General features: G+C 36.0%; 1 protein-coding gene across 1 annotated transcript in view; it reads left to right on the top strand.

Annotated features, from left to right (window-relative positions):
- Positions 1 to 26363, top strand: part of PDZD8 (PDZ domain containing 8) — a 74051-nt gene that overhangs the window by 14359 nt on the left and 33329 nt on the right. Inside the window, exons 2-3 of the mRNA XM_032312039.1 lie at positions 9997 to 10122; positions 25930 to 26032. Coding sequence (XP_032167930.1) covers positions 9997 to 10122; positions 25930 to 26032 — 229 coding nt within the window. The remainder of the gene's footprint in view (positions 1 to 9996; positions 10123 to 25929; positions 26033 to 26363) is intronic.

Here is a 26363-nt window from a genome sequence, read left to right as displayed (position 1 = left end):
TGAGGAGTAAGGGATGCTGATTGCTTTTTATTCTTTAATGTAATTTTTATAACAGCTCTGCCAGCTGGTTGTAGTTTTTCCTATGAGGAAACTGAGGCTTAAAGTCAGAGTATGCCTATGGTTATGTTGCTAAGACAAGGCAGAAAGGATTCCAAGCCAAACTGTTCAAGCTCTAGAGTCTGCTCTTATCCACTATTCTCCAATAGCTGTCATGTATGTTTCTTTTCTTCCGGCAGCTAACAGTTTAGTTGGGAGGAAGGGTTGGCATGAGGGAGAGCTAGAGAGAAATAGATGAACAGGGTGATTAGCACATAGGGCTTTTAGAACACAGGTGAGGAAGCGATACCAGGTGGAGGGGACAGTTTATAAAGAAGAGGTGACTTTGAAGTAGAATTTGAATGGTGGAAGAAGCTTACCATGGGGGGACTAGTTATGGGATCACAATGGTTAGGAGGCAAACAGTCTCTCAGGAGAAACAATATGGCAGTATTAGCCTTGGTAAACATGGAGGAATTTGGTGCATGAATTTGTAATGTAGTATCAATCAAATTAAGTAAAATTGAAAATTTGCAATTTAGTTTCATGGTTTACCGATACAGAAAATTAAGAGTATTTTGAACCACTCATACTTTGTTTTCTCTCTAGCTTGTATGTAGTTTTGTGTTGGTATGCCATACTTTGTATAATAATGTGTGCCAGAAAAGTTATAGTGAATTGAGCTTTTGTAATGATACTTATATGCAGCAGGGGAATTCATTATTTAAAGAATACTATGAATAATAATGAATGAAACATTTTGAAAATGATCACCCCTGCTTTATCTAGTTTAGGTATTTCGTTTAGGAGAATTTGGAGCACATTTAGATTATTTAGTTCCTAATTTGAGAGAGACAAGACTGTTGGACTGAAAGGTAAAAACCACACAGAGTTCCCAATTGCCTCTTGAGAGCTGATTGCTCTGCTCTCTTCCTCAGGCAGGATGTAGTGTTGTTTGTATACCTGAGCATGAAGTAAGACTCTAGTCTGAATGCCTGACTTTGGTCTCTCTATTCTCAAGTAAGCACATTTGTGGAAAGAGATGAGATGACATTGGAGCTGACCAGCTAAAGGGTAGTTTGTTTATCTTTGGACACAGGGGGATGGGATAGAAGTATAGTGTTGGTGGGAGAAATAGCAAAGGAACTGGAATCAGGACATTGTATGTTTATCTTTAGGGATCCAGTGAGGCAAAGGGGAAGCCAGTTTGATAAGACTTGGAAGAAAACCAGAATTTGTGTGTCTGTTACACGACAGAAACTCCACTAGGTGTTTCACATGTGTGAATTCTTTAAGTCTTATAATAGTCCTATGAGGTAGTTTTTTATTAAAAAAAAAAAAAAACCAGCAGGCTTTTGTTTGGGATTTTAAAAATACTCTTTTTAAGAAGAAGAAACCTAATTTGGGAAATCACAATCTTCTAAGTAACCAGTGAAAATCTGAGGCAGGCCAGGGGGGCAACACGAACCAACAGTGGAAGAGACATCTTAGCAATACCATAGCGGGGAATGGAGGTGGAACTGATAGTTGTAAGAAGGGAAAGAGTAGAGTGTAACTGCAGGTTCCCCAGTGTCTCTGAAATCCACAGTGCCAGTAAGAAACTAGAAGGGAGCAAGTTTGAAGAAAAGGTGTCTAATTTACTTTTAGGCATCAATACGTAGAACTTGGAGAACCAGTGAGAGCAAATGACGTTGCTAAAAAAAAAAAAAAAAAAAAAAATTTTTAAAAGTATAGAAGAGAAGGAAGACAGGAGGAGAGAACTGAAGTTGTTTTAATGTGCAGGAAAAAAGCCCTTTTAATTCTTCCATTATGGAAAATTTCAAAATTACTCAGAAATTAAGGGAATAGTTCCGTAAACCCCCGTAATCCATAGCAGTCATTAATTTATGGCCACTTTTGACCATCTCTATGTCCCCACACTCCCCTCCCCTGATTATTTTGAAACAAATCTCTAAGAGTTGGGATTCTGTGATTCTGACTTTTGTGTTGTTTTCATAACACCCTCCTTGACAAGGTCTTGTCCAGCTTCGGTCTGAGTATTTCTAGAGATAGAAAGTATGCAGTGCAGTGAAATAGCTGTGCCTTTTTTTTTTTTTTTTTTTTTTACTTGCTCTAATTGTTAGTAAATTTTTCCTTTTATTGAGCTGAAAACGAGCAGATTTATTATTTTGGCAAAGACACACAAGCCCATGCTGAAGTCAAGAGTAGATTTAGACCTCAGACTATTTTTATATTGGGTTTGTAGTAAACCCTCTTTCTCTAAAGATCACAGTGTTTGCAAACAGTTTTACTGCTGCCATGTGATGGAGATGTCACCAGCTGGCGTTCAGGGTGCTTCTAGAGCATTCTTGAAAAAACATCTTAGAGAAAAAAAGTGTTTTAGACATTAAAAAAGATTCAGATCCACAGAAGAAGGCTTGGCTTCTCTTGTAGGTGTAAAATTTAAATACTGCATATTTTTAAAATGTTACCAAAGTAATGTACATTTTTAAATTAAACATGGTATTTCTTTTAAACTTCTATAGAAATACAACTAACCCCTTAAAATGTGCACTAATTATAAAATTCAGTTCAGTGCATTTTTACAAAGTGAACAGAAGATACAAAGTGAACAGAAGAGCATTCAGAACAAGCAAATAGAATTATTACCAGTCACTACCCTCCCTGTTGTGCTTAAAAGTAAGTACTATCTTTACATCTACCACCATTGCTTTAGGGTTGGTTTTATTTTTCTGTTTTTGAACTTTATATAAATTGAGCCATACTGTATGCACTCATTGTTTTTCTAGATTCTTTACGTAGTGCAGCAGTATATTTGTGAAATAAATCCATGTCATTGTGTATGGTGGTAGTTTGTTGTATTTGCTGTGGAGTATTCCACTGTGTACCTTAGTTTATCCCTTGGTTTATCCCTTCTGGTTTTGAGGAACCGTTGGATAGTGCTGTTGTGATTATTGTTATACATTTGTGGGCATTTCTACTGGCTATATCTAGGAGTAGGTTTGCTGGGTCACAGGTTATGTATCTTTTCAGGTTTAGCAAATATTATCACAGAGTTTTCAGAGTAGTTCTGATAGTCTACACTAGCAGTTTCACATCTTCTCCAGCACTTGGTATTTTTTTTTTCATTTTAGTTAATGTACATAATTTAAAAATCAAATAAAAAAATCAAATAAAAAAGGACTTAAACTGAAAGTCAGCAGTCACTTCCCTAAACCCTCTACTTTCCCCACTTAAGTCATACTCTTCAGAAGCAACCATTTGTAACTGTTTCTGTTTTTTTTTTAAGATTTTATTTATTTATTTGACAGACAGAGATCATAATTAGGCAGAGAGGCAGGCAGAGAGAGAGAGAAAAAGGGAAGCAGGTTCCCCGCTGAGCAGAGAGCCCAATGTGGGGGCTCCATCCTAGGACCGGGGGATCACGACCTGAGCCACCTAGGCACCCCACTGTTTCTGTTTTTAACAGCTTTTAAGAGGCTCTGATTAAGAACACAGATTTGGGAGCTTGACTGCTTAGATTCTTACTTAAGCTACACTGCTTACTAACTGTATAACCTTGAGCAAGCTGCTTAACTTCTGCATCTCCATTTCCTCATCTACAACATGGGAATTATGGTATTCATCTCATAGACTTATAATAATTAATAAATGTCATGCTTTTTATACAGTAAGGACTTGGTAAAGTTAGCTTTGCTAATTAATTATGGTTTGTTGCTCAACAGTGTTGTATTGCGGTTCTTGATTTAACAATTTCAGACATTGTCTGTTGATTAACTTTCCGAGGTAGGTAGGGATTTAGCTAGGTGAAACCCTCTCTTACCTTCCCTCTACCTTCTCCTAATCCAGGTTTGTTTGTTTGTTTGTTTTTTAATGAATTTTATTTATTTATTTATTTATTTGACAAGAGAGAATACAGGTAGGGGAAGCATCAGGGAGAGGGAGAAACAGGCTCCTTGTTGAGCCCGATGCAGGGCTCAATCCCGGGACCTAGAATCATGACCTGGGCTGAAGACAGACATTTAACTGACTGAGCCACCCAGGCACCCCTCTTAAGCTAGTTATATCATTGTTTTCAATACATAAATTGAACTACATGCTTATTTCTATGTAACTGATGACATTTATGTTCTGTTCAGAGTTGTCTTCCTTGACTAGTCTGTGTGTTTACATTGTTACTCTGTATAATTTTTCTTTATTGCAGAGCTACCTAATATGCAGGTTTATGTTTCCTTGTCTATATTCTAATTTAAAAGTCTTTGTGCCATTCAAAGCAGTATGTCCCTAAAACTAAGTTTGGATTCTTTATTTTTTACCTAATTGCCTTAGCCAAATTTTCAAGATTTAAATGAAAAATTAACCTCCCCTCTCATTCCTTCTGCCTCTCTTGTCCATTCCCCTTATTTCCTAGAGATCTTCTTAGCGCCTTCTTCAGCTGTTCCAGACCAGACTAATCTCATGGCTTGGCACATACCTGTCTTCGGAGTGTAGGATGTCCTTGCTTTCTGGACTTGGATACACTGTTTTCTGGATAATTTTCTTCTTTCTTGCTTTATGCCCTCATTTTGCTGGCATTTATTTTCATGCAACTTTGTAATAAAGGATGCAGTCTCCAGCAGTCTCTTTTCTTCTGAACTTGTTTCCTTATCTGTGTGACATGAAGAAACAATTTGCAGTTGTGCTTCAGCATGTTGCTTTATGGATCAAGAACAATAATATATGTGAGACTATGAGTGTCCTTGCTGGGTACCTTCAGGCCAGGTTTAGTGCATTATTCCTGCAGAAAACTGGGTGGCAGTCAAACCAATCTCAGGAACTATAGACCAGGCTCAGGAGTTACATTGGAGTTCTGTTGTGGACTGAATTGTGTCCCCCAAAATTCCTGTGTTGAAGCCCTAACCCTCAGTGTAATGGTGTTTGAGGTAGGGCCTTTCATGAGGTAATTAAGGTCAAGTGAGGTCATAGGTTGGAGCCTTAATTCAGTGGGACCAGTGTCCTTATAAGAAGAGGAAGAAACATCGGGAGGGTGTGTACAGAGAGTAAAAGCCATGAGAGGACACAGCAAGAAGGTACCTGTCTGCAAGCGGAGGAGACCTTACCAGAAACCATACCTCTTGGTACCTTAACCCGGTACCTTGGACTTTCCACCTCCAGAACTATGAGAAAATAAATTTCTATTTTTTAAGCCACACAGTTTGTGATACTCTGTTTCAGCAGCCCTAGCAGACTAATATAAGTTCCAGTTTTGGCTTCAGTGTATAGTATTTGTGAGACCTCTAAGACCTAGTTAGACCTTAGAATGCCCAGTTTTGGGGTGGTTGTAAGGATTAAGTGAGCAAATAAGTGGCTTTTAGTCAACATGTGATCTGGTAACTGTTTAATAAATCTTTGTTTTTTGTAAGCCTTAAAAGGGGCTATAAGTTATTTTATCCTTTTTTTCTTATTTAATCAGATAATTCTAACCAAATATTTATATACCAAAACTACAAAAAGAAATTCTTTCTGGGTAAACTGGGTTGGGATTTTTCTTTACAGCTTTATTCAGGTACAATTCATATTCCATAAAATTCACCTATTGAAAGCTTACAATTCAATGATTTTTAGTACATTCACAGATATTCACCTCAAAAATGAAACCCCCTCTCCTTCAGCTATTCTCTTCCTAACCTTCATATCACTCCAACCGTGAGTACTCATGTACTTTCTGTCTCTATAGATTCTCTATTCTGGATTTTCATATGAATGGAATCATATAATTTGTGGCTTTAGGGCTTACTGGCAGCCTCTGCTATTTCTTTTTCTATTTGTTCTGCTCCCCTCCCTCTCCTCCTCTCCCCTCTCCTTCCGTCTCTTTGGCATTCCCATTACGTGTGTGTTGGTGTACTTAATGATCTCCCACATTTCTCTAAGGGTTAGTTCATTTTTCTTTATACTTCTTTCTCTTTGTTCTTTGGCTTGCATAACTTCTGTTGCTCTGTCTTCAAATTCACTAGGTCTTTTCTTCTGCCAGCTCATATTTATGGTTGAGAGCCCTTTTGGTAAATTTATTTCAGTTGTTAGTTTTCAGCTCTGGAATTCCCACTTTCTTTTTTTTTAATATACATAATTCATATATTTTTATTGATATTCTCTATTTGATATGACATTGGCATAACACCTCCCTTTACCTCTTTAATCATGGTATTAAAATTTTTTGTGAACATAATTTGTGATGGCTATTTTGAATCTTTTTCTGTTAAATCCAACACCTGGTCATTTTCACTGGCAGTTTGTTTTGCCTGTTTTCTGCTTTATGGGTCAGAAAGAAACCTGCTTTCCTGATTCTTTGCATTTTTCACAATTTTTGTTAGAAATTAAATATTTTAGATAATATTATAGCAACTTTGAGCACTGGTTCCCCCTCAGGCTTTATTATTTATTTGTTTTTTAGTGCTTGCCTGGGTTATTTTAGTGAAGTCTACCCTACACCCCCATTGTGCCTATTGTTTTCACCAGTACCCTAGGGCATATATTGTTCTGCCATCTAATCCAGTCAAATTATGGCTTCTTTGAAGGAATAATTTCTGAGGTCTGAATTTGAAACTTGTTCTGATCCCTGGAGACATCGCCCAGCTGTCTTATTTCCTGTAAACTAGGCAGCCTTTATTATAGGCTATATCTTCATTAAATCCATGAATCTCCTCCAGTTGCCTGACATCATAACCTCCATTGTTCTTAAGAGCACACTTAGGTTTAGGTTTAGTTCCTTCGGAAAGAGATCAGGAGCTTTTTTATGTTTTACAGTGTGCCTTTCCGTTTCCAGCCCCCTTAGCAAATATTTTGAGCCAGGGCTCTGGAGATGGGGGTGGGAACAGTGGCAAGCTTCTCTGTGACACCCCCACTCTAGAAACAGGTGTGAGGTGGGGAGTGCAGCAGCCTGAGGTACTTTAGGCTTGCCTCTCTTGACATAGACCCATTGCATCATGAGCCAGAGCAAAATGATCAGGGCGCTGTGCCCAAGGTGAAACCTCCTTTCCACAGATGGGGGCAGCGTCAAGGAAGGGAGCTCCCATCCCTTGACTAGACCTGCCTGGAATTCAGCCTCAGTACTATGTAGCAGAAGGCCAAATGAGAAACACTGCTGAACTTGCTCTTAGGAGTTCTTAGGAAGGCACTGTGACTCCCTTCGGCTGGGAGCTGGGGGTGAGACCGCTCACTGGCTGCAGCAGTTTACAGAGAATCTCTTCCTTGCTGAGCTCGTTGGAGGGAGCGATCTTGGTGTAGGCACCAAATTCTTACAAATTTTTGTAGAGTTTCTTGAATTAAAGTTCCTTCCTTTGCTGTTTACCCTTAGGGACATTTCAGAAGCGTTATGTGTTTTCTTTCTGGTTTTGTTTTTATTTTAATAATTTCCACCAGTTTTATTGAAGAGGGGGTCTGTGGAGCTCTCTCATTTCAGAAGTTGATCTTTCTGGGTTGGATTTCTAAGGCTTCTGCAGGAGGAAGTACAAGTAGCTTGTTCAGGGAACTTGAATGAGAAAACAGTGACATTTTTAAGTTAATAGGTTAACAGGAGGAAAGGTTCATAAATTCTGAGGAAGGATAATGTGGTAGGATAGGGAGGTAAAAGGAAGGGGTAGCCTGCCTTATTGTTTAGATTGCTCTATGGTTTGGGGATCTTAAAGCCTTGGACTTAAAAGTTTTGAAAAGCAAAGTATCCTTAGAGAATGTGAATATGTGGATTTTATTTAGTAGCTTGGTGAACAAATAGCTTTATCTTAGTGTGTTATTATTAAATGGAATTTAGTTTTGTGATTTTAGTGTACTTTTGTGCATAAACACTTTTAGCAAACGCTGCTAGAGGCATTAATAAATCAAGTTAGACTTAATTCCATGGAACCTTGAAGTCACACACCTGTGGGAAATGTTTTTATTGAATTTTAAGTTTATATATAACAAGAAAAGTTGATTCATAGAGCAGCTATGATTTAGCAGGATTGTTATATTCAAAGTTGGTTGTATATAGTATAGTGATCTTTGTAATGTTTTATGAGTGACATTGATGTGTTCTGTAGGAGCCATAAGACGTGTGTGTTACAAGCACTCAATTACAATAATGTAGTAATAATGGATTTAGTTCCTAATTTTTTTCCTTTTAAAAATTCGGTGCCAGGTTGAATCAAATTACTTCAAATGCAAATTCAGGAATTGAGAAGGACTTTCTGCCTTCCCGCTAATTCAGAGGCAGGATAAAAGCACTGAACATTTGTTTATATACCTACTTATCTTTCCCTAAAGTTTTTCCTTTGATCCTGTTGATTAGGAAACTGTAAACAGTATTTCTCCCCGCTATCAATGTCTTTCAGTATAAACTATAGTAAGCTAGTAATATATTCTAAATGTTTATTTCATTTTTAGTGTTGGATTTTTATAAATCAGCTCAACACATACTTGAGTCCTGATTGTGTGCATGAGGGTTACAAACAGTGTAAGTCACATTTGAGATTTCAAGGCATAAATGCACAGCAATTTAAATGACTACAAAATAAAGAAGAGTGAAAGCAGTGTGTGCTCTGACCTAAAGCCGATTATAGAAAGCATTTAGGATTTGGCTAGGCTTTGAGAAGTAGGGAAAACATTCAGTTAGTTCAAAAGGCCTGAAAGCAGGAATGTGCCTAATATCTTCAGGGTACATGAGGTGACTATACTTTCTAGATAGGAAGGTTTTTTTTTTTTTTCTTTTTAAGATTTTATTTATTTATTTGAGAAAGAGATCACAAGTAGGAAGAGAAGCAGGCAGGGAGAGGGGCAGGGGAAGCAGGCTCCCTGTTGAGAGAGAGACCCATGCAGGGCTTGATCCCAGGACCCTGAGACCATGACCCGAGCCTAAGGCAGAGGCTTAACCTACTGAGCCACCCAGGCGCCCCAGAAGGTTTCATACGGAAAAATGCCATTAGAAAGATTAATCCTGGTGGACCTTGAATATGAAACCAAAAACTTTGATGGTCTCTTACTCTGTGTGGTTGGTGAGAAGCCATTGAAGCTGCCGTGTCTGGTGACCGTGTGTAAGGTAAATTGAAAATTGTAGGCTCCCCACCCCTGAGCCCAATTTTCTCTTCGTTTTCCTTGTCCTTTGCTCTAATGAAGGAGTATGGATTATATTTCAAATTAAAGTTTTTAAAGCCTATAGTTCATAACTCAACAGAAGTGTCTCCATGAAACCCAGAGTATTAAAGAAGCAGCACATATAGGCCTGAATTATTCATAGGTAACTGAAGTGTTTAGGCTTTGATGGAGTCAGACTAGCTTGAATTTTGGTTTTGCCACCCACTGTGTAACATTGAACAAATCCTTTAACTTAGGGAACTCACTATTCTCGTCTGGAAAGGGAAGCTAATTCTGTCATCCTCCCCGGTTTGTGAGCATTACATGAGAGAAAGCTTGGGAAGCTCTTAGCACACTGCCTGGCAAGTAGTAGACAATTCTGACGAATACCTTTGCCACCATTAGTTGTTATTAATCATTATCATGTACAAATTACTGTGAATTATATTGTTTCCAGGAACACGGTATTCTGAATTTTGATCTTACACTGTACAAACACTCTTTCCTTCTGAACCAGAAAGAATCACTGTTCTGTCCCACCCAAGTTTCAGGGCCTAATGGTGGTCTTTTGATTTTCTTTTTGTTTTTTATAAGTGTCGTGCCTTGTCAGTGAAGGGATGCCAAAAAAAAAAAAAAGAAAAGAAAGAAAACAAAACAACAACAACAACTAAAAAAAAACCATAGGAAGGCTGGGTGCCGTAGAGGAGATGCCATCCACTGCCAGTTGTAGGGGAGCAGGTATGATAGGCTTTGGATTTTTAAAGCTCATGCAGTATTAGGTTTTTGTTTTATGTTTCAGGTAGGTTTTGTTACTACTACTCTTTAAACTGTGGTGTTCATTGTCCAAAAATTTAGACTTATCTTTACTTTCCTCAGGTTTAAGCCGTTTTTTCCATTCCAAACTTCGCCAGGATTTGAAGAAGATGAAGAAGAGCAAATCCATATACAACAATGGGCACTTACTGAAGGCCGCCTTAAAGTTACATTGTTAGAATGTAGCAGGTATGTTCTTTGTTTCCTCATTGCTGCATTATGGGGGAAAAGTGCAGTGAAAATATATTTAAGCATGTTTGTGTTTATTTATTACATATGATCTATAAATCTTTAATCATAAATTTTATAAAACTTGCCCTTTCCAGAACAAGTATAAAATATAAACCATATTTTAGAAAGCATTCTAGTGGAGAGGATCGTTTGTTCCTCAGTAATTTCCAAACTTGTTAGATGCTTTATGCTCTTTTGGCATATTTCTAATTTACTAACCATTGGAGAGCTGTTTATAGTATAATATTTTTGAGACTTGTATGTGATAATTGGAAATACCAATTAGAAATATTTAGAAACCTCTGTGATTCTTAAAATTTTAGAGCTGAAAGGGATCTCAGAAATAATCTTGCCTAGCCTCCTTATTTTACTTTGCCTGCCCTGTAGTCTAAACTGTGTTCATTATCTTGCTTAAACTACTTGCTGCGCTAACCTTCTTACTTTTCTAATACTGGTTAACAATATAATCACCAGAACTAACTTTTTAAAATGCAAACCTTCTTGTCACTTTCCTGTTTACTTCCATGGCTTCCCTGTTACTAAAATATAGACCCAAATCCTTGCTGTGGCCTGCATGCAACTCTTGCCCCTGGATTCTTGGTCCGCTCGATCCCTCACTCATAGTGCCTCAGCCACATGAGCTTTCCGAAAGGAAGATGTTGGCAAACTTTCTCTCTCAAGGATCAGAGATAGTAAATATTTTAGGCTTTATGATCCACACGGTCTCTGTTGCTCAGCCATATAGTATAAAAGCAGTCATAGACAGTACATGGTATAGCTGTGTACCCATAAAACTGTACATAGGAATTTCATAATTTTTATGTGTCATAAAATATTCTTTTAATTTTTTTCAATCATTTTAAAAATGTAAAAATCTTTGGTAGTTTATAGGCTATGCAAGAACAAGCAGTGGGCTGGATGTGGCCCATGGAGCAGAGTTCACTATTCCCTGCCTTAGATATTTTACCATACTAAGCTTCTTGTCTTGACTCCCCACTGTTTTCCAGGCTGAAGGCCCTACCCCATTTTGTGCTTCTTGAAACCAGACTTCCTTGAGCCACTTCAGTAGCTGCCTCTCTAATGCGTCTCCTGATTATTTCAAGTATACTGTCCTTGTGCTACATTTCTATGACTCTTGCTTGTACCACTTATTTGGTTCTTATCACTTCTATTTTTATTTCCAGCCCATAATAAAAACAAGTGCCTGGGTACACAGCTATATGTTGTACCTAATATATTTGTGTCCTTGCTAATAGGTTAATTTTAAGCATACTAATAGTGTGCTAAAGATTTTTTTGTTTTGTCTTGTAGTGATTCAGTATTGTACATCCTCGGGTCAGAAAGACTGAAAAGGAATTCTTTTAGCAAAGAAAGATTAAATATGCTGTAGATTTTGTAAATGGGACTGTAGTATACAGTAAAATAACATATATAGTAAAAACACAGCTCTACACAAGTCTGAATTTGAATTGGCTGAAGCTAATATGGTATGTAAGCATGAGTATTAAATATCTAATTATAATTAGGGTTTGTCATATTAACATTAGGAAGGACATTTTTCAAGTGATCTGTGTCTAAGGAAATTTTGACCAGATCTTTCTTTTTTTCTTTCAGTTAATTTTCTTGTAGATTCACATTTCTTGTAGACTCACAATCATACCATTGCATTATCTTTTCCAAAATAGTCATAGCAACTTTTAAACATTGAAAGGGCAATTTTGGACAAAATTTCTTAACTCTCCTGTATCTACCTAGTCATCTACCCTTTCCCAAACCTTCAAAGATAGCCTTGAAGGAGATTTATTATTCATTTATTCAGCATACATTTGTTTACTATGATGTAGATGATGTGTAATAAAGAGGTAATGTGCTAGGAATTTTTATTTATTTCTATTTAATTTTTAAAGATTTTATTCATTTGGGAGAGAGAGAGAGAGCACAAGCAGGGGGAGAGGCAGAGGGAGGAGAAACAGACTCCTTGCTAAGGTGGAAGCCTGACATGGGACTCGATCCCAGGACCCAGAGATCATGAGCTGAGCTGAAGGCAGACACTTAACCATCTGAACCACCCAGGTGACCCCCTCCACTCTTTTTTTTTTTTTTTTTTTTTTTTTAGATTTTATTTATTCATTTGAGAGTGCTAGGGATTTTTAAAAACTAGTTCTTTTGCTTTAATGTTGCTGGTGAAGTTATAGATTGATTATATGTCTGTTGGTTGTGGCTATTTAACTATAGCTATTGTTGTCTCTTTTGTTCACCATTCTTTTGCTTTATCTGAGATACTGCTTGCTTAAAGCTTTGCTATCAGCCTTGAGCCGAAGAGCTCATGAAGGCACTGAGCAAGTGTAGTCAGGCATTATTTAGGTCGTGTTGGATTGAGATAGCTGGTACAAAGAAAAGCATTACAGTGTGTGTTTGTATCTTACTTTGTTTTAATGAGGAACTGTGTGATGAATCTCTGAAAGAACACATGAGAAACCAGTAAAAATTCTTACAGGGTATAAGAGAGGGAACTGGATTGATGATGGACGGGGGGTGAAGGTGAGAGTCAGACTTTTCACTATAAACTTTTATCTTGTTTGATTTTTGTTACTGTATCACTGGTCAAAAGATTAGTAAGTAAAGACCACTATTTCTAGGGATTTGATACAGAAAGCATGGACAGTAGTTCTTAAGTCTCTCACATTTCTCAAAGTTGAAGGGGAAAGCAGGGACAATAGTCTGTTCCTAAGTTCCTTTTGTAAACTTGGGTTATATTGCCATCACCTTCCAGGTGACAGCTTAATCTTGGGAGGAAGCAGACTATCTAAGTTTTCCAGTCACTATCCTTATAAACCCAGCCATGTAAAGTTACCTAGTATTGTGGTGCTTTGTTATTTTCACACAATTTAAGGATTACTTAAAATTGCTTATGAAGGAAAGAATAAATTACTGTTTTCTACTCATCTCTGCCCTTTTTGTCTTCGAATTGAATTCTAAACATTCTTTTCATATTCTTCTCATTAAAATCTTACTTATAGAAGCGCCTGGGTGGCTCAGTCAGTTGGGCATCTGCCTTTAGCTCAGGTCATGATCCCAGGGTCCTGGAATCAAGCCCCACACTGGGCTCCCTGCTCCGTGGGGAGCCTGCTTCTCCCTCTCCCTCTGCCTGCCACTCCCCCTGTGCTCTCTTTCTCTGTCAAATAAATCAGTAAAGTCTTTTAAAAAATAAACAAATAAAAGAACGGGTTGACTTACCACACCTTAAAAAAAAATCTTATTTACATTGTTTTTCTTCTAAATGTTTTTCTTAATATAAAAAGTAGAACTCTCAGGTCAGATAGAGTCCAAATTTGTATTATTTAAACTAAAAAGGACATGTTATTATAATCTAAGCATTTATATTTAAGTAATTTTTCCTGCTCCTGAATGTACTCTGATCTTGTGTGATATATTGTAAACTCTAAAGCAGAAAAAAAGTGACACTGTAAGGAAAGTGGAAGAAGAAATAAGTGCCCTCTTTTCAAAGGGAGGACAAAAAAAAAATGCTTATTATTTCAATTTTGGAAACTTAAAGGTTTAAGACTCTTGAGATATTTGTTACCATGATTACTTCATTTAGTGATACGAAAAGGTTTGAGGCAAATAGAAGATAATTATTGAATGATCAAATTTTTAAGAGAACATAAACATTTTTTTATAGATTTATTTATGGGCTGCCTGGGTGGCTTAGTGGGTTAAGCCTCTGCCTTCGGCTCAGGTCATGATCTCAGGTCCTGAGATCAAGCCCCGCATCAGGCTCTGTTCAGCAGGGAGCCTGTTTCCCCCTCTCTCCACCGGCTGCTCTATCTACTTGTGATCTCTCTCTCTCTGTCAAATAAATAAATAAAATCTTTAAAATAAATAAATAAATAAATAAAGATTTATTTATATTTTAGAGAAGGGAGAGCATGTGCTGAGAGGAGGGACAGAGGGAGAGAATCTTCAGGCAGACTCCCAGCAGAGTACAGAGCTCAGTCTTGGGGTTCAATTCCATGACCCATGAGATCGTGACCTGACGTTCAACCCACTGAGCCACCTAGGCCCCCAAGAACATAAACATTTAAAGCTAAAAAATTTCTGTGGACCATATGTATGTGGATAAATTTATTTTGAATTAGCATGCTGTCATGAGAAAAGTTTCCTGGGTTTTTAGCATTTAGACATACATATTCACATTTCTCTAGGTGAAAAGAGACCTACATGTTCCAGTTATTATAACAGCATATGTGTCATTTAGCATTGGTAATAGTTTTAGGTTAACATTCTTAGAAATGCTTATTTCTTAGTCATGTAGAACTTGTCCTTGAATTGGTAAAAATAATGGAAATGTAGTAATTTTTTCCCAAATCCATAAAATAAAACATCAAACTCATTATCCCCAGACAACCATAGTTCTCTGTGAGGATTTCTTTTTCTTTCTTAAGCTTTTTAATTTGGAGTAATGACTGTGTTTGAGGACTTTTTTTTTTTTAACTTTATTTTAGTATAGTTTCATACTTAGAGTCTGCCTGAAGATTTTTATCAAACTTACCTGTTGTAAGGCTTTAAAATGCATTTTGCCAATGAGGAATCAAATCAGAAGTATCCAAGAAAATACTGAAGTTATGGAAATAATGAAGTGGAAATAATACTGGCATTTGAGTTAGAAAGTGCTGTGTTCATATCCTAGTCATGTGCTCTTACTTCTGTATGTCTTTAGACAAGTTGTGCCTCTCTAGAATAGGCAAGGATGCTTGCTGCCTTGTTGATAATTGTGATCAGAGATAGGTACATAACTCCTCCGTGCCTGCTGCATACCAAGCCTTCGATAGGGTCGCCTCTTTTTTTTTTTTTAAGATTTTTATTTATTTATTACTTTGAGAACCATTGCACAAGCTACAGGGTGGATAGGAACAGAGGGAGAGGGACAGGCAGACTCTGCTGAGTGAGGAGTGCAGTGCAGGGCTTGATTCCACAACCCTGAGGTCATAACCTGAGCCGAAATCAAGAATGACATGCTCATCTGACCAGGCCACCCAGGAGCCCCAGTAGTCTCTATTATTATGCCTTAATATAATCATAGTATTTATCAAGAAGAAAACAGATCTTTAAACAAAAGTATATTTTTCTTTGCGTATTTGGTTGTGAGAACTGGAAATTTTTTTTTAAGATTTTATTTATTTGAGAGAAAGCACAAGTTGGCAGAGGGAGAGGGAGAAGCAGACTCCCTGCTGAGCTGGGATCCTGATGCAGGACTTGATCCCAGAACCCTGAGATCATGACCCAAGCTGAAAGTAGACACTTAACTGATGGACCCACCCAGGTGCCCCCTGGAATTTGAATTTTATTACTTTAGAAGGGTCTCACATGTAAAGGGAAGTTATTTTCTGATTATCTAAAATACAGTTTTGAGTTTCCTAGTTACAATCTTGGCAGCAATAACAGAAATTTCCTTGTAAAAATTGGTTTTAACAGTTTGTTAAATTTTTTTTAAAAAGTCATTCTGGATTTTTTTGCATGAACTAAAACTGATTTTTTTAACCATAGATGAACTCAGTTGCTGTATTCATAGCACTGCTATTAGAAGACTAAATTATTTCACATTTGTGCTATAATCACATTTTTAGATTATTTTTAGATTTACAGTTTATCTCATAAATTATATTCCATCTTAAAAGATTTGAGTATTTTGCAGAGAAAATATATGCCCATGTACAGTTCAATAGAAGATAAATTACATAAAAAATAACCATATAGAGAAGAAAAGATCAATTTTCTGGCAGCAAAGGAAACTTGATGGGTTACTTAGCTCTTATTTTCTGGTATACTGTACATATTCTCCAGGGGAAAAGAAATTCTGGCACCAAATTCTAGATGGGATTTGTCATATACCTCTTTATGTTAAAAGACATTGATGTAATAGATACATTTTCTTTTTTTTTTGGTTTATTTTATCAACCAGTTACATATTAAACAAACTAAGATTGTATTTGGTAAAGGCAAAGCCTATGAAATTTTATTGTTTGAGAATTCTACTCCAAAGCAGTATATTTAGGATAGCCTGTCCTAATTAGAGATAGGAGATTCTAATTAAGGTCAGTTCTTCACTGAGTCAAACTGTTCTAAAGTCTGTGTTTTGTCAGTAGTTCCTTTTAAGTATTTTGTTTTACTGGTTTTCAAAAATACATTATTTAAAAATTTTTCAGATGTTAACACGAAGACAGAAAACCACAGAAGCTGACGTTCTATTCTATTACCAGGAGTCTTCCCTTATTTCCCAATTATTTGTTAACAGCATGGATGCATGGATTCCTTTCTTTTTTTTTCCTTTACTCTCCTTAACTATTTTGATGCCTAAGTTTTCCTAAATTTGGCCTCTAAGAGCTTCTTCAAACTGGCTCCTTAATGCTGCATCTGACATAAACTTGTCTTTTTTCTCTTTTTTTGATTTTTTTTTTTTTAAAGGTCTTTACCACTTTGTGGTATAACAGCTGTTCTAGGATCATTTTGTATCTTATCTGTCACACTCCTAGAATCAGCTATTTTTTTCCAAAAAGCCTTAGTTCCTTTTGATAGAAAATAAAACTAAAAATCAAGGTCTGGGTGTTGGGTGTATTTATTTCTACTCATATATAATCATAGGCCCTGTTACTGGACAGTTAGCAAATACATACATGTGTAGACACTTACAGGTATATGATATATATGACACATACATATTTTAGAAATCATGAATTGACCCAATATTTCCAATTACAGTTCATTCTTATAGGGTTGTTTCTTGCTCCTTTCATATTTTTGTCCCTTGAACCCTGACTCCCAGTAGCATCACCAGTTTACTCATTTGCTTAATCCCATAATACCTCTCAGATAGTTCCAGAATTGCTTTGTCTATATAAGTAGAGAAAACATACTTATGAAAAAAATTCAGGATTTATTCTCAGTTCTCACCTACTCTACCCAAGATTAAGGGTATATGGTCAAGTACTATAGTCATGAATTAGAGTAATTCTCCCCTTAAGTGTTTTATGTTATTCATTTGAAATATAGCTGGTTTATTTTTTTGTGTTTGGTTTCAGTGTCCCACCCTCCCTCCCCTGACTTTCCATCCTTATTGATTCTTATTTTAATATGTGGGGTGTTAACATACTTCAAAAACTATGCAAAAACTTATATAGACAGTCCTTACTCCACATGGAACTATGTTAACCAAAATCCTGCATATCAGAACAATGCAAAGCAGGGACAGAGTTCTCTTATGTTGTAACTCAAAGCAAGGACTGCCTGTACAGTCATTCCAATCTTCTTCATCTTTACTGATTCTTTTAGTCTAGTTCTGTCTATTACTGAATGAAAGTGTGTTTGAATCTTCAAGCATGACTATGAATTTATCTCTTTTTTTTAGTTTTGTTATTAGGTGCATAATTGTTCTTGATATACTGACCCTTTTGCCTTTACAAAGGGTCCTTTTTTGTTTCATAATATTTCTTGTCTTAATATTTATTTTGTTTAAGTTGGTAAAGCTGTTACAGTTTTCTTATGTTTCTTGTTTATTTTTTGTTTATTGTTTGTATGGTTTCTATTTTTCTTCCTACAGGTTTTTACTTTCAGTCTTTTTGTGTTTTTATGTTTAGATATAAATGGTTCTTTTTTTTTTTTTTTAAGATTTTATTTATTTATTGACGGAGATCACAAGTAGGCAGAGAGGCAGGCAGAGAGAGAGAGAGGAGGAAGCAGGTTTCCTGCTAAGCAGAGAGCCTAATGTGGGGCTCGATCCCAGGACTCTGGGATCACGACCTGAGCCAAAGGCAGAGGCTTTAACCCACTGAGCCACCCAGGCGCCCCATAAATGGTTCTTTTATGTGTAGTCTAACAATCTCTGCCTTTTCATCAGAGTGTTTAGTTCATTTACATTTAATGTAATGATTAAGTTATATTTAGGTCTGTCATTTTGCCATTTATTTTTTGTCTTATTTGTTTGATTCAATTTGGTTTTTTGCTCCTCTGTCCCTTCTCTCTGTTCTTCCTGTTTTGTAAATCAAATATTTTTAGAATTTAGACTTGACACAGACCTTCAGTTTGTAAAAAGTATCTTCAATATCTCCGAAACACGATAAAGTGAAACACAATAAAAGGAGCTATTCTGTATTCAGGGAGACAGCTTCAAGGTGACAGTTTGATAAAAGGAATTAATCCTCTAATAGCACTATGTCCATATTATATAGCAAAATGTGGAGAAGCCTGTTAACATTATGGATTTTGAAATTCATTTACAGGACAAACTGGTTTAGAAGTTGCAGTTTCTACCTTGCATTGGTTTGTGAATTCTTCATTTAAGTTATAGTAATGTTTGATTGCATTCACTTGGTAACTTTTTTCTCTAATACTAACTTTTAAAAAAATTTTTTTTTCTGAAGCAAAGAAGGCTAAATCTTAACCTCTTTTTCTCCCTGAGTAGTTGATAAATGGATGTTGTTATATTATCTGTATTTACTTTAGTGTTTGATATTTTATCTTTTTTAAAAAGGGCAAACATCTAGCAAAATTTGAAGATATTTGGGAGCATGATTCTGCAAATACTTACATTGTTATTAATAGCATTTATTATCTGCAATATATAATAAGTAGTAGGCACTTTACATTAAATATTTCCAGCTCTCAGAATATCTTTACAAAATTAGTATTATTATATCTATTTTATAGATGATGAACTGATGTTTATTAATAAATTACTTGCCCAACACACCCTATCTAGAATTTGAACCTAGGTTTTTCTGACTCCAAAATCCCACATTCTGTTATCTTTATATCCTTTAAAAAATATATTATCAAGGAAAAATCTAGCCCTAAAATATTTCATTTTATGTTAGAAATATATAAGATTTGGAAATTTTTTACCTATTTGAGGACAGGTCATTATTTTTTAAATGTTACTTGGGAAAGATCTTGTGAACTAATAATGAAGTGTCATTTAGATGAAGGCCAAAATCTTTCCTTCATGGAAATTAGCTCAAATATGAGACATTTAAATTTGTATGAATGATGTTGAAAAATGGGAGGAATTACTTGGAATTGTTGTTGAATATTATCCCTTCAAGTTTTAAAGCTATATACATCTATAACGATAAAGGTCTGTAACTCTGAATTTGATATAACCCTATCAGATGATCTGAATTCCTATAGAGATCTTGAGACTCCACCTGTATTTATTAGCTGCTGCAGTTCCTCTCAGGGAGAAAAAAAAAGTTATTTTCTTAGTTTCTATACATTTCTCTAGGCTATAGTTAAATAACCCTCCCTATAATTAGGATACTTTTGACTATAAGCAGATTTTTCAGAAGATTGCAAATTTGGAATTCATCTGTCCTTGGTTTCTCTTTTCGTCCTCTAGCTCCTCTTCCCTAAAGTTACTGTGTTGGAAAAGAGTATTGTTTATTTTGCAGTTGCATATATCCACTGCTATTTTATATAGCAAAACAACTGTTTAATTCCTCTGATTTCTGAATTGTAAATGAATTTAAGAAAATTAAATAGTAATTAGCTGACATAGAACCAAAGCTGTGTTTTAAAATGCCAAATTCTAAAATTCTTTAAATGTGATGTTAGTATGCTATTTACTCATTTATGATACCTATAACAAAAGTAAAGTGAACTATAAAATGAATTGTGGCCAGAACATAGAATTCAGAAGAATGTTATATCTTTTAATTTTCCCTCTCTTTATACCATTATGCCATAACTGTCACTCAGTACTTTCGGGGTTTTTTATTTGTAGGTAGGATTGATGATAGTAACCAAAAGATAAATGCCTTTTCCCCCCTCTCCTTTTTCTGTCAAATGTTCTTGAATTCATTCATCTCAATTTATGTAACCCAGACCTTCATTGACTAGCCATGTGTTCTTGGGTAAATTACCCAACCTCTCTGTGCCTCAATTTTTAAATCTGTAAATTAGGGTAATAACAGTACCTATCACATACAGTAATTATAAAAATTAAGTGAGATAATAAATGTAGAAGCTCTTAGAACTGCCCCCATGATAATTGTTAGCTCCCACCTCTGCTCCCAGTTCTTCTGTCACTACTACTATCACTTTGTGTAAATAGTGTAGTGAATACAGAAAAGTGGGAAATCCAGTGCCTATGCTCTAAAACTTAGAATGTAGTTGGGGCTAACAGAAAAAATAGATGTATATAAAAAAGCCAGCTATACAAGGCTGTCTGGTTTGAAATGAGACTGAGAGAATAAATATTATAGAAATTTAGGGCAAGGAAAAAATATTTTGGAGTTGAAGCTGCTGTGGAAAACCTCATGGATATGAAGACAGACAGAAGGAAGGCAGATTTTAGGAAAAAAGCCAATAAGATGGTGTAGGTGATTCCATTATTATTATTTAACATAGCACTAGAAGTCTTTAGCATTAGTAATCAGACAACAACAACAAAAAAAAGAAAAGGCATCCAAATCTGCAAGGAAGATTCAGACTTTAACTATTCACAGATGACATGATACTCTTTGTAGAAAACCCATAAGATTACACACACACACACACAAAATGCTAGAACTAATACATGAATTCATCAGAGTCACAGGATATAAAATCAGTATATGCAAATCTGTTGCATTTCTATACACCAGTAATGAAGCAGCAGAAAAAGAAATCAAAGAATCGATCCCATTTACAATTGCAACCAGAAACAATGAGAAACCTAGGCATAAACCTAACCAAAGAGGTGAAAGATGTGTACTCTGAAAACTATAAAACACTTATGAAAGAAATTGAAGAAGACACAAAAAAGTGGGAAAACATGCTGATGGATTGGAAGAACATCTACACTACCCAAAGAGGTCTACACGTTTAATGCCACGCCTATCAAAATACCACCAGCATTTTCACAGAGCTAGAGCAAACCTAAAATTCGGAACCACAGAAAACCCTGAATAGCCAAAGCAGTCCTGAAAAAGAAAAGCAGACTGGAGGCATCAACAATTCCAGACTTCAAGCTAGCTATGTAACAAGGCTATAGTCATCAAGCATTTTGGCACTGGCAAAAACCAGATGCATAGATCAGTGGAACAGAACAGAAAACCCAGAAATGAACCCATAACTATATGGTCAACTAATCTTCACAAAGCAGGAAAGAATAGCCAATGGAAAAAAGACAGTCTCTTCTACAAATGGTGTCAGGATAACTGGACAGCAACATGCAGAAGAACAAAACTAGACCATTTTCTTATACCATACACAAAATTAAATTCAAAGTGGCTAAAAGATCTAAATGTGAAACAGGAATCCATCAAAATCCTTGAAAGGCAAGAACCTTTCAACCTTGGCTGTAACATCTTCTTAGAAAATACATCTCTGGAGGCAAGGGAAACAAAAGCAAAAATGAACTATTGGGACTTCACCAAGATAAAAAGCTTCTGCACATTAAAGGAAACAATCAACTAAAAGACATTTTGTGAAATGGGAGAAGATATTTACAAATGACCTGATAAGGGATAATATCCAAAATCTATAAAGAATGTATCAAACTCAACACCCAAGAAACAAAAATAGTCCAATTAGGAAATGGTCAGAAGTTGTGAATTGACATTTTTTTAAAGAAAACATCCAGATGGCTAACAGACACATGAAAAGGTGCTCAGCATCACTCATCATCAGGGAAATACAAATCAAAACCACAATGAGCTACAACCTCACACCTGTCAGAATGGCTAAAATTAACAACACAGACAACAACAGCTATTGACTATGGAGAGAGGCCAAATATCCATCACCTAATGAATGGAAAAGGAAAATGTAAGATAGATATAGATATATAGATATATATAGATGTAGATAGCAGTATTACTCAGCCATCAAAAAGAATTGAAATCTTGCCATTTGCAATGACATGAATGGAGCTAGAGTGTATTATGCTAAGCAAAATATGTCAGAGAAAGACAAATACCATGTGATTTCCCTCATGTGAAATTTAAGGAACAAAACAGATGAACATTTGGAAGAGGGAAGCAACCCATAAAAGATTGAGGATTCATAACTATAGAGGAAACTGAGGGATATGGGAGGGAGGAAGGTGAGGGATGTACGTGGGTGCTGGGCATTAAAGAGAGTGCTTGTTAACGATGAGCACTGGGTGAATCACCAAGTTTTCCTGAAACCAGTATTATACTATATGTTAAATACTAGAATTTAAATAGAAGTTTAAAACAAAAACAAAATATAATCATGTAGGTGACTGGGGAAAAAGCCAGTAAAGCAAAAGTGAAAGTTTGTGTGAAACTGAGTGAGTGAAATTTAGATGTTTATGTGAAAAATCAGGGCCAAATTTGCTAGCAGAAGACGTCCAAGGTAGTTATCCTTTAATCAGAGGGAAGTCACCAAACGTATCTTGAAGGTGACGTTAAGAACCACTTGTTTTAAGAAGTTTGTTATTTATAAGGTAGATTGGACAGAGAGAAAGGTTAAAGCCCCAGAGCCTAATTAAGAGGTGTTACAGGGTAAAGGGGAAGAGGTGAGTGCTTAAAAGGTATGGATCAGGGGGCGACCGGGTGGCTCAGTCGTTAAGCATCTGCCTTTGGCTCAGGTCATGATCATCAGGCTCCCTGTTCAGTGGGGGGCCTGCTTCTCCCTTTCCCACTCCCCCTGCTTGTGTTCCCTCTCTCACTGTGTCTCTCTCTGTCACATAAATAAAATAAAATCTTTAAAAAACTGATATGGATCAGTAGGGACAGAAAGAAAGGACAAATAGAATAACGAGGACAGGGTTTCCAGAGTGGCTGAATATGTGGATGGGTATAGGTAGGGAGGCAAATGAACAAACTGTTAAAGATTTGAGTTGAATAAAATTGAGTCAAAATTGACTTTGATTTGATCATCAAGTATTGATTGTTTTTCTAGGTATTGGAAATTATAAAGACCAAGACACAGCTACTGCCTTTCAGGACTAGTGGGAGAAATAGAGGTATTTTTTCAGAGGGTGATAAATGTGATTTTATGTATCTTTAGTAGTAGGATATGGTAGAGGTCCCTGTACAAGTGTTCTGTAAACTTGGGGTTTTAGAAGCAAAGCAGAAGAGAGGTGCAGGGTGGCTTAGTCAGTTGAGCTTCTGGCTCTTGTTTTCAGCTCAGGTCATGGTCTTGGGGTCATGAGATCAAACCCCAAGTTGGGCTCTGCGCTCAGCGTGGAGCCTGCTTCGGATTCTCTCTCTCTCCCTCTGCCCATCCTCCCCCTCACGTGTGCGCTTTCTCTCTCTCTCTCTCTCTCTCTCAAAATCTTTAAAAAAAAAAAAAAGAAGAAGAAGAAGAAGAAAAGAAGTAAAACAGGAAAAAGACAAGGACTGGACATTAGGTTTGGTTTTTGTCATAGACTAGAGAGTTGGGTTCTGAGTTAGGATGGTTTCAGAGGGAAGGGAGAGGGTAGTATATAGGCCCTAAGCGTGTACAGGAGGAGGTCAGTTACGTTTGATTCTTCTCACAGCCAGTGAGTTGATATTTGACTCCCTACAGGTGCAAGACTCCCTTCAAATTAATCATTTTTAAAAAAAAGAAGAAGAATTTTTATTTTTCTTTTCTGGTGTAAATTGAGATTCTTATAGAAGGGCACATTGAGAATTACTTTCCTTTTCTCAGTGGTTTGGTCTTGAGTCATATAAATTCTATCTCTTGATAGGTGGTGTTTGTGTTTATGTTTAACATGAGATTCCAATATACTTTTGCCTTTAAAAAAGTTAACCTTTTGAACTTGGAAAGAACTTTCATAGAACTAATAATATCTCTTTCAGGAGACAGGGATCTAAAGACAATTTCCTTTGTCATTTTGTTCAGCAGTATGTACTCTTCCCCCTTTCAAAGTAGTATAGTAAAAAATTTCTGTACTGCTTCTTGCTTATTCAGCATATATTGAGTGTTCATTTGACTCTAAATATGTATTAGCCAGTGATTGTAACTGTGTATTTCTGGTGTTTATATAATCTGAATGTAAAGCCTTTGTTTAACTCAGGATTGAATTGTAAGTGGCATAGTCCCATTTATTTTTACCCCCTTTGGTACTTGTACATTTGCTTTCCAGTCTTAAACCATTGCCTAAGTCAGGGTCACAAAGATTCTCTTACATTTAGGTCTGTGACTCATTTTGAGTTAATCATTGTTAAGTTTTGTGTTATTCTTTTAAAAAAACATTAAAATGGTGTTATAAAAGTATGACAGAAGTATTATGGTTTCAGGGAAGGATTCTGATAAATGTGCTTTCTCATTCCTAAATCCTGAAGATTAATATATTTTGGGAATTGAGGAGCATTAGCTAGTGCCTACCCTTCTGTGCATGATAGTAAAGGCTTGTAGGTAGTTTACTCTTTTGAACAGATGGTGGCAGCAGAGCTTTGATGAATGAAAATTCTTTTTTCTAAACAATATTTTATAATTATGAATTTTAACTTTTTGGCAGTAGGCTGTTAAGCACTAAGGTTAAATTTACTTTTAAGATTAAAAACTATCTAAATTTAGAGTTGTTTTTGTCTTTGTTTTGCTATGAGTTTATTCAGGTTTTTAGTTGATGAAGCCAGTTTGTGAAGTATGGACATGATTTGCTAGCAGTCTCCAACCTTAGGACACGGTTTTCTCATATTACTCTAATATGTTTTATTTACCTTTTTTTTTTTTTTTTAAGATTTTATTTATTTATTTGACAGACAGAGATCACAAGGAGGCAGAGAGAGAGGAGGAAGCAGGCTCCCCGCCGAGCAGAGAGCCCGATGTAGGGCTCGATCCCAGGACTCTGGGATCATGACCTGAGCCTTAACCCACTAAGCCACCCAGGCGCCCCTCTTTTTTTCTTTCTTTTTTTTTTTTTAATCTCACTTTTACCCCCATGATCTTTGTGTGGACATAAAATAACAGAGAAGTAGTCAAAATGTTGATTAACGCTAAAGCTATTCTCAAACTTACTCCTGAAATACATTGGTAGACTTATGTTCTGATTTAGAAGACCGGTAATATGGAAGCTAGACATGTGGGTAATATTTTTTTCCTTCAATAATAAAACTGCTTACATCATCTCAAGATTGGGCCTGAGATTTCCTTTTTAGTTCTGAGTATTAAACAGTAAAATTAGGTGATGCAGGTATTCCTTGACAGTTGTTTTCAGGATAATAGAAATAGCAAACACTTGTGGAACACTTAGTGTCTGCTAGGTGCTGTACTAAATGTCTTGTATGCATTTACCTTCTTTTGTTCTCACAGCAGCTCTAAGTGGTATTATTTTTGCCCTGAATTTTTCAGAGAAGGAGATGGGTTTTGAGAAGTTAATTTGCCTAACTAAACACTATTAGATGGAGAAGTGTGTGGGTATGTTTATAAGTAACTATATTGTACTATCTTAAGTGTGTGTTTTTATAGGGATGGTATGGTACTATGTGTATCACTCTGCAACTAATTTTTTAAATTCAACAGTCTCATTCAAAGATCTGTAACTTTTGCTACTATCTATAGATGTCTGGTCAGTTTGTTTACCTCATGAATACATACTACTACTATCTGCTTGATTTTGTTGGGAAGAAAGTTTGTCCTGGAATTTCACCTAATTTTGGCTTTACTTCACTTTTCCACTAGAGGGTGTACTAAGTGTTTGATGTAATTTTTTTTTCTGTTTCCAAAATTATAAATAGTAATGGAGTAGTTTATTATTTCTTGGTATTATAATCAGAATAATTTTATTGTGTATAACTGGTGTAATAGTCTCCCTGTTTTATTTTTATATTGTAGGTTACTCATTTTTGGATCCTATGACAGAGAGGCAAATATTCATTGTACACTCGAGTTGAGCAGTGGTGTTTGGGAAGAAAAACAAAGGAGTTCTATTAAGACGGTACAGTAGATTTGCATAGTTTTACATCTTTCTAAACTTTTGCGTTCTATAAACATACCTTTAATAATGTTTTTATATTTATAGAGTTATTTTTGTTCATGTCAAACAATTGTGAACAGCTCTTATTTGTCTTAATGCAGCACAATAGTGAAAAAATGAATCTCATAAAACTGTGGTGTTCAGATCACTTGCTTGCATTAGAAACCTTTTCTAATTTTCCTTCTAGAGCTTTAAAGTTATTCCACAGGGATGGAATTAGAAAGAATTCTAAACACCTTAGAGAGCAAGAAAATTTAGAGCCTTCTTTCATTGGGTAGATGTTTTATGAGTG

Source organism: Mustela erminea, chromosome 14 (genome assembly GCF_009829155.1).
Source record: "Mustela erminea isolate mMusErm1 chromosome 14, mMusErm1.Pri, whole genome shotgun sequence".
Taxonomy (NCBI): Eukaryota; Metazoa; Chordata; class Mammalia; order Carnivora; family Mustelidae; genus Mustela; species Mustela erminea.
Note: the sequence above shows the minus strand (reverse complement) of the source record. Positions and strands in the feature narration are given on the sequence as shown.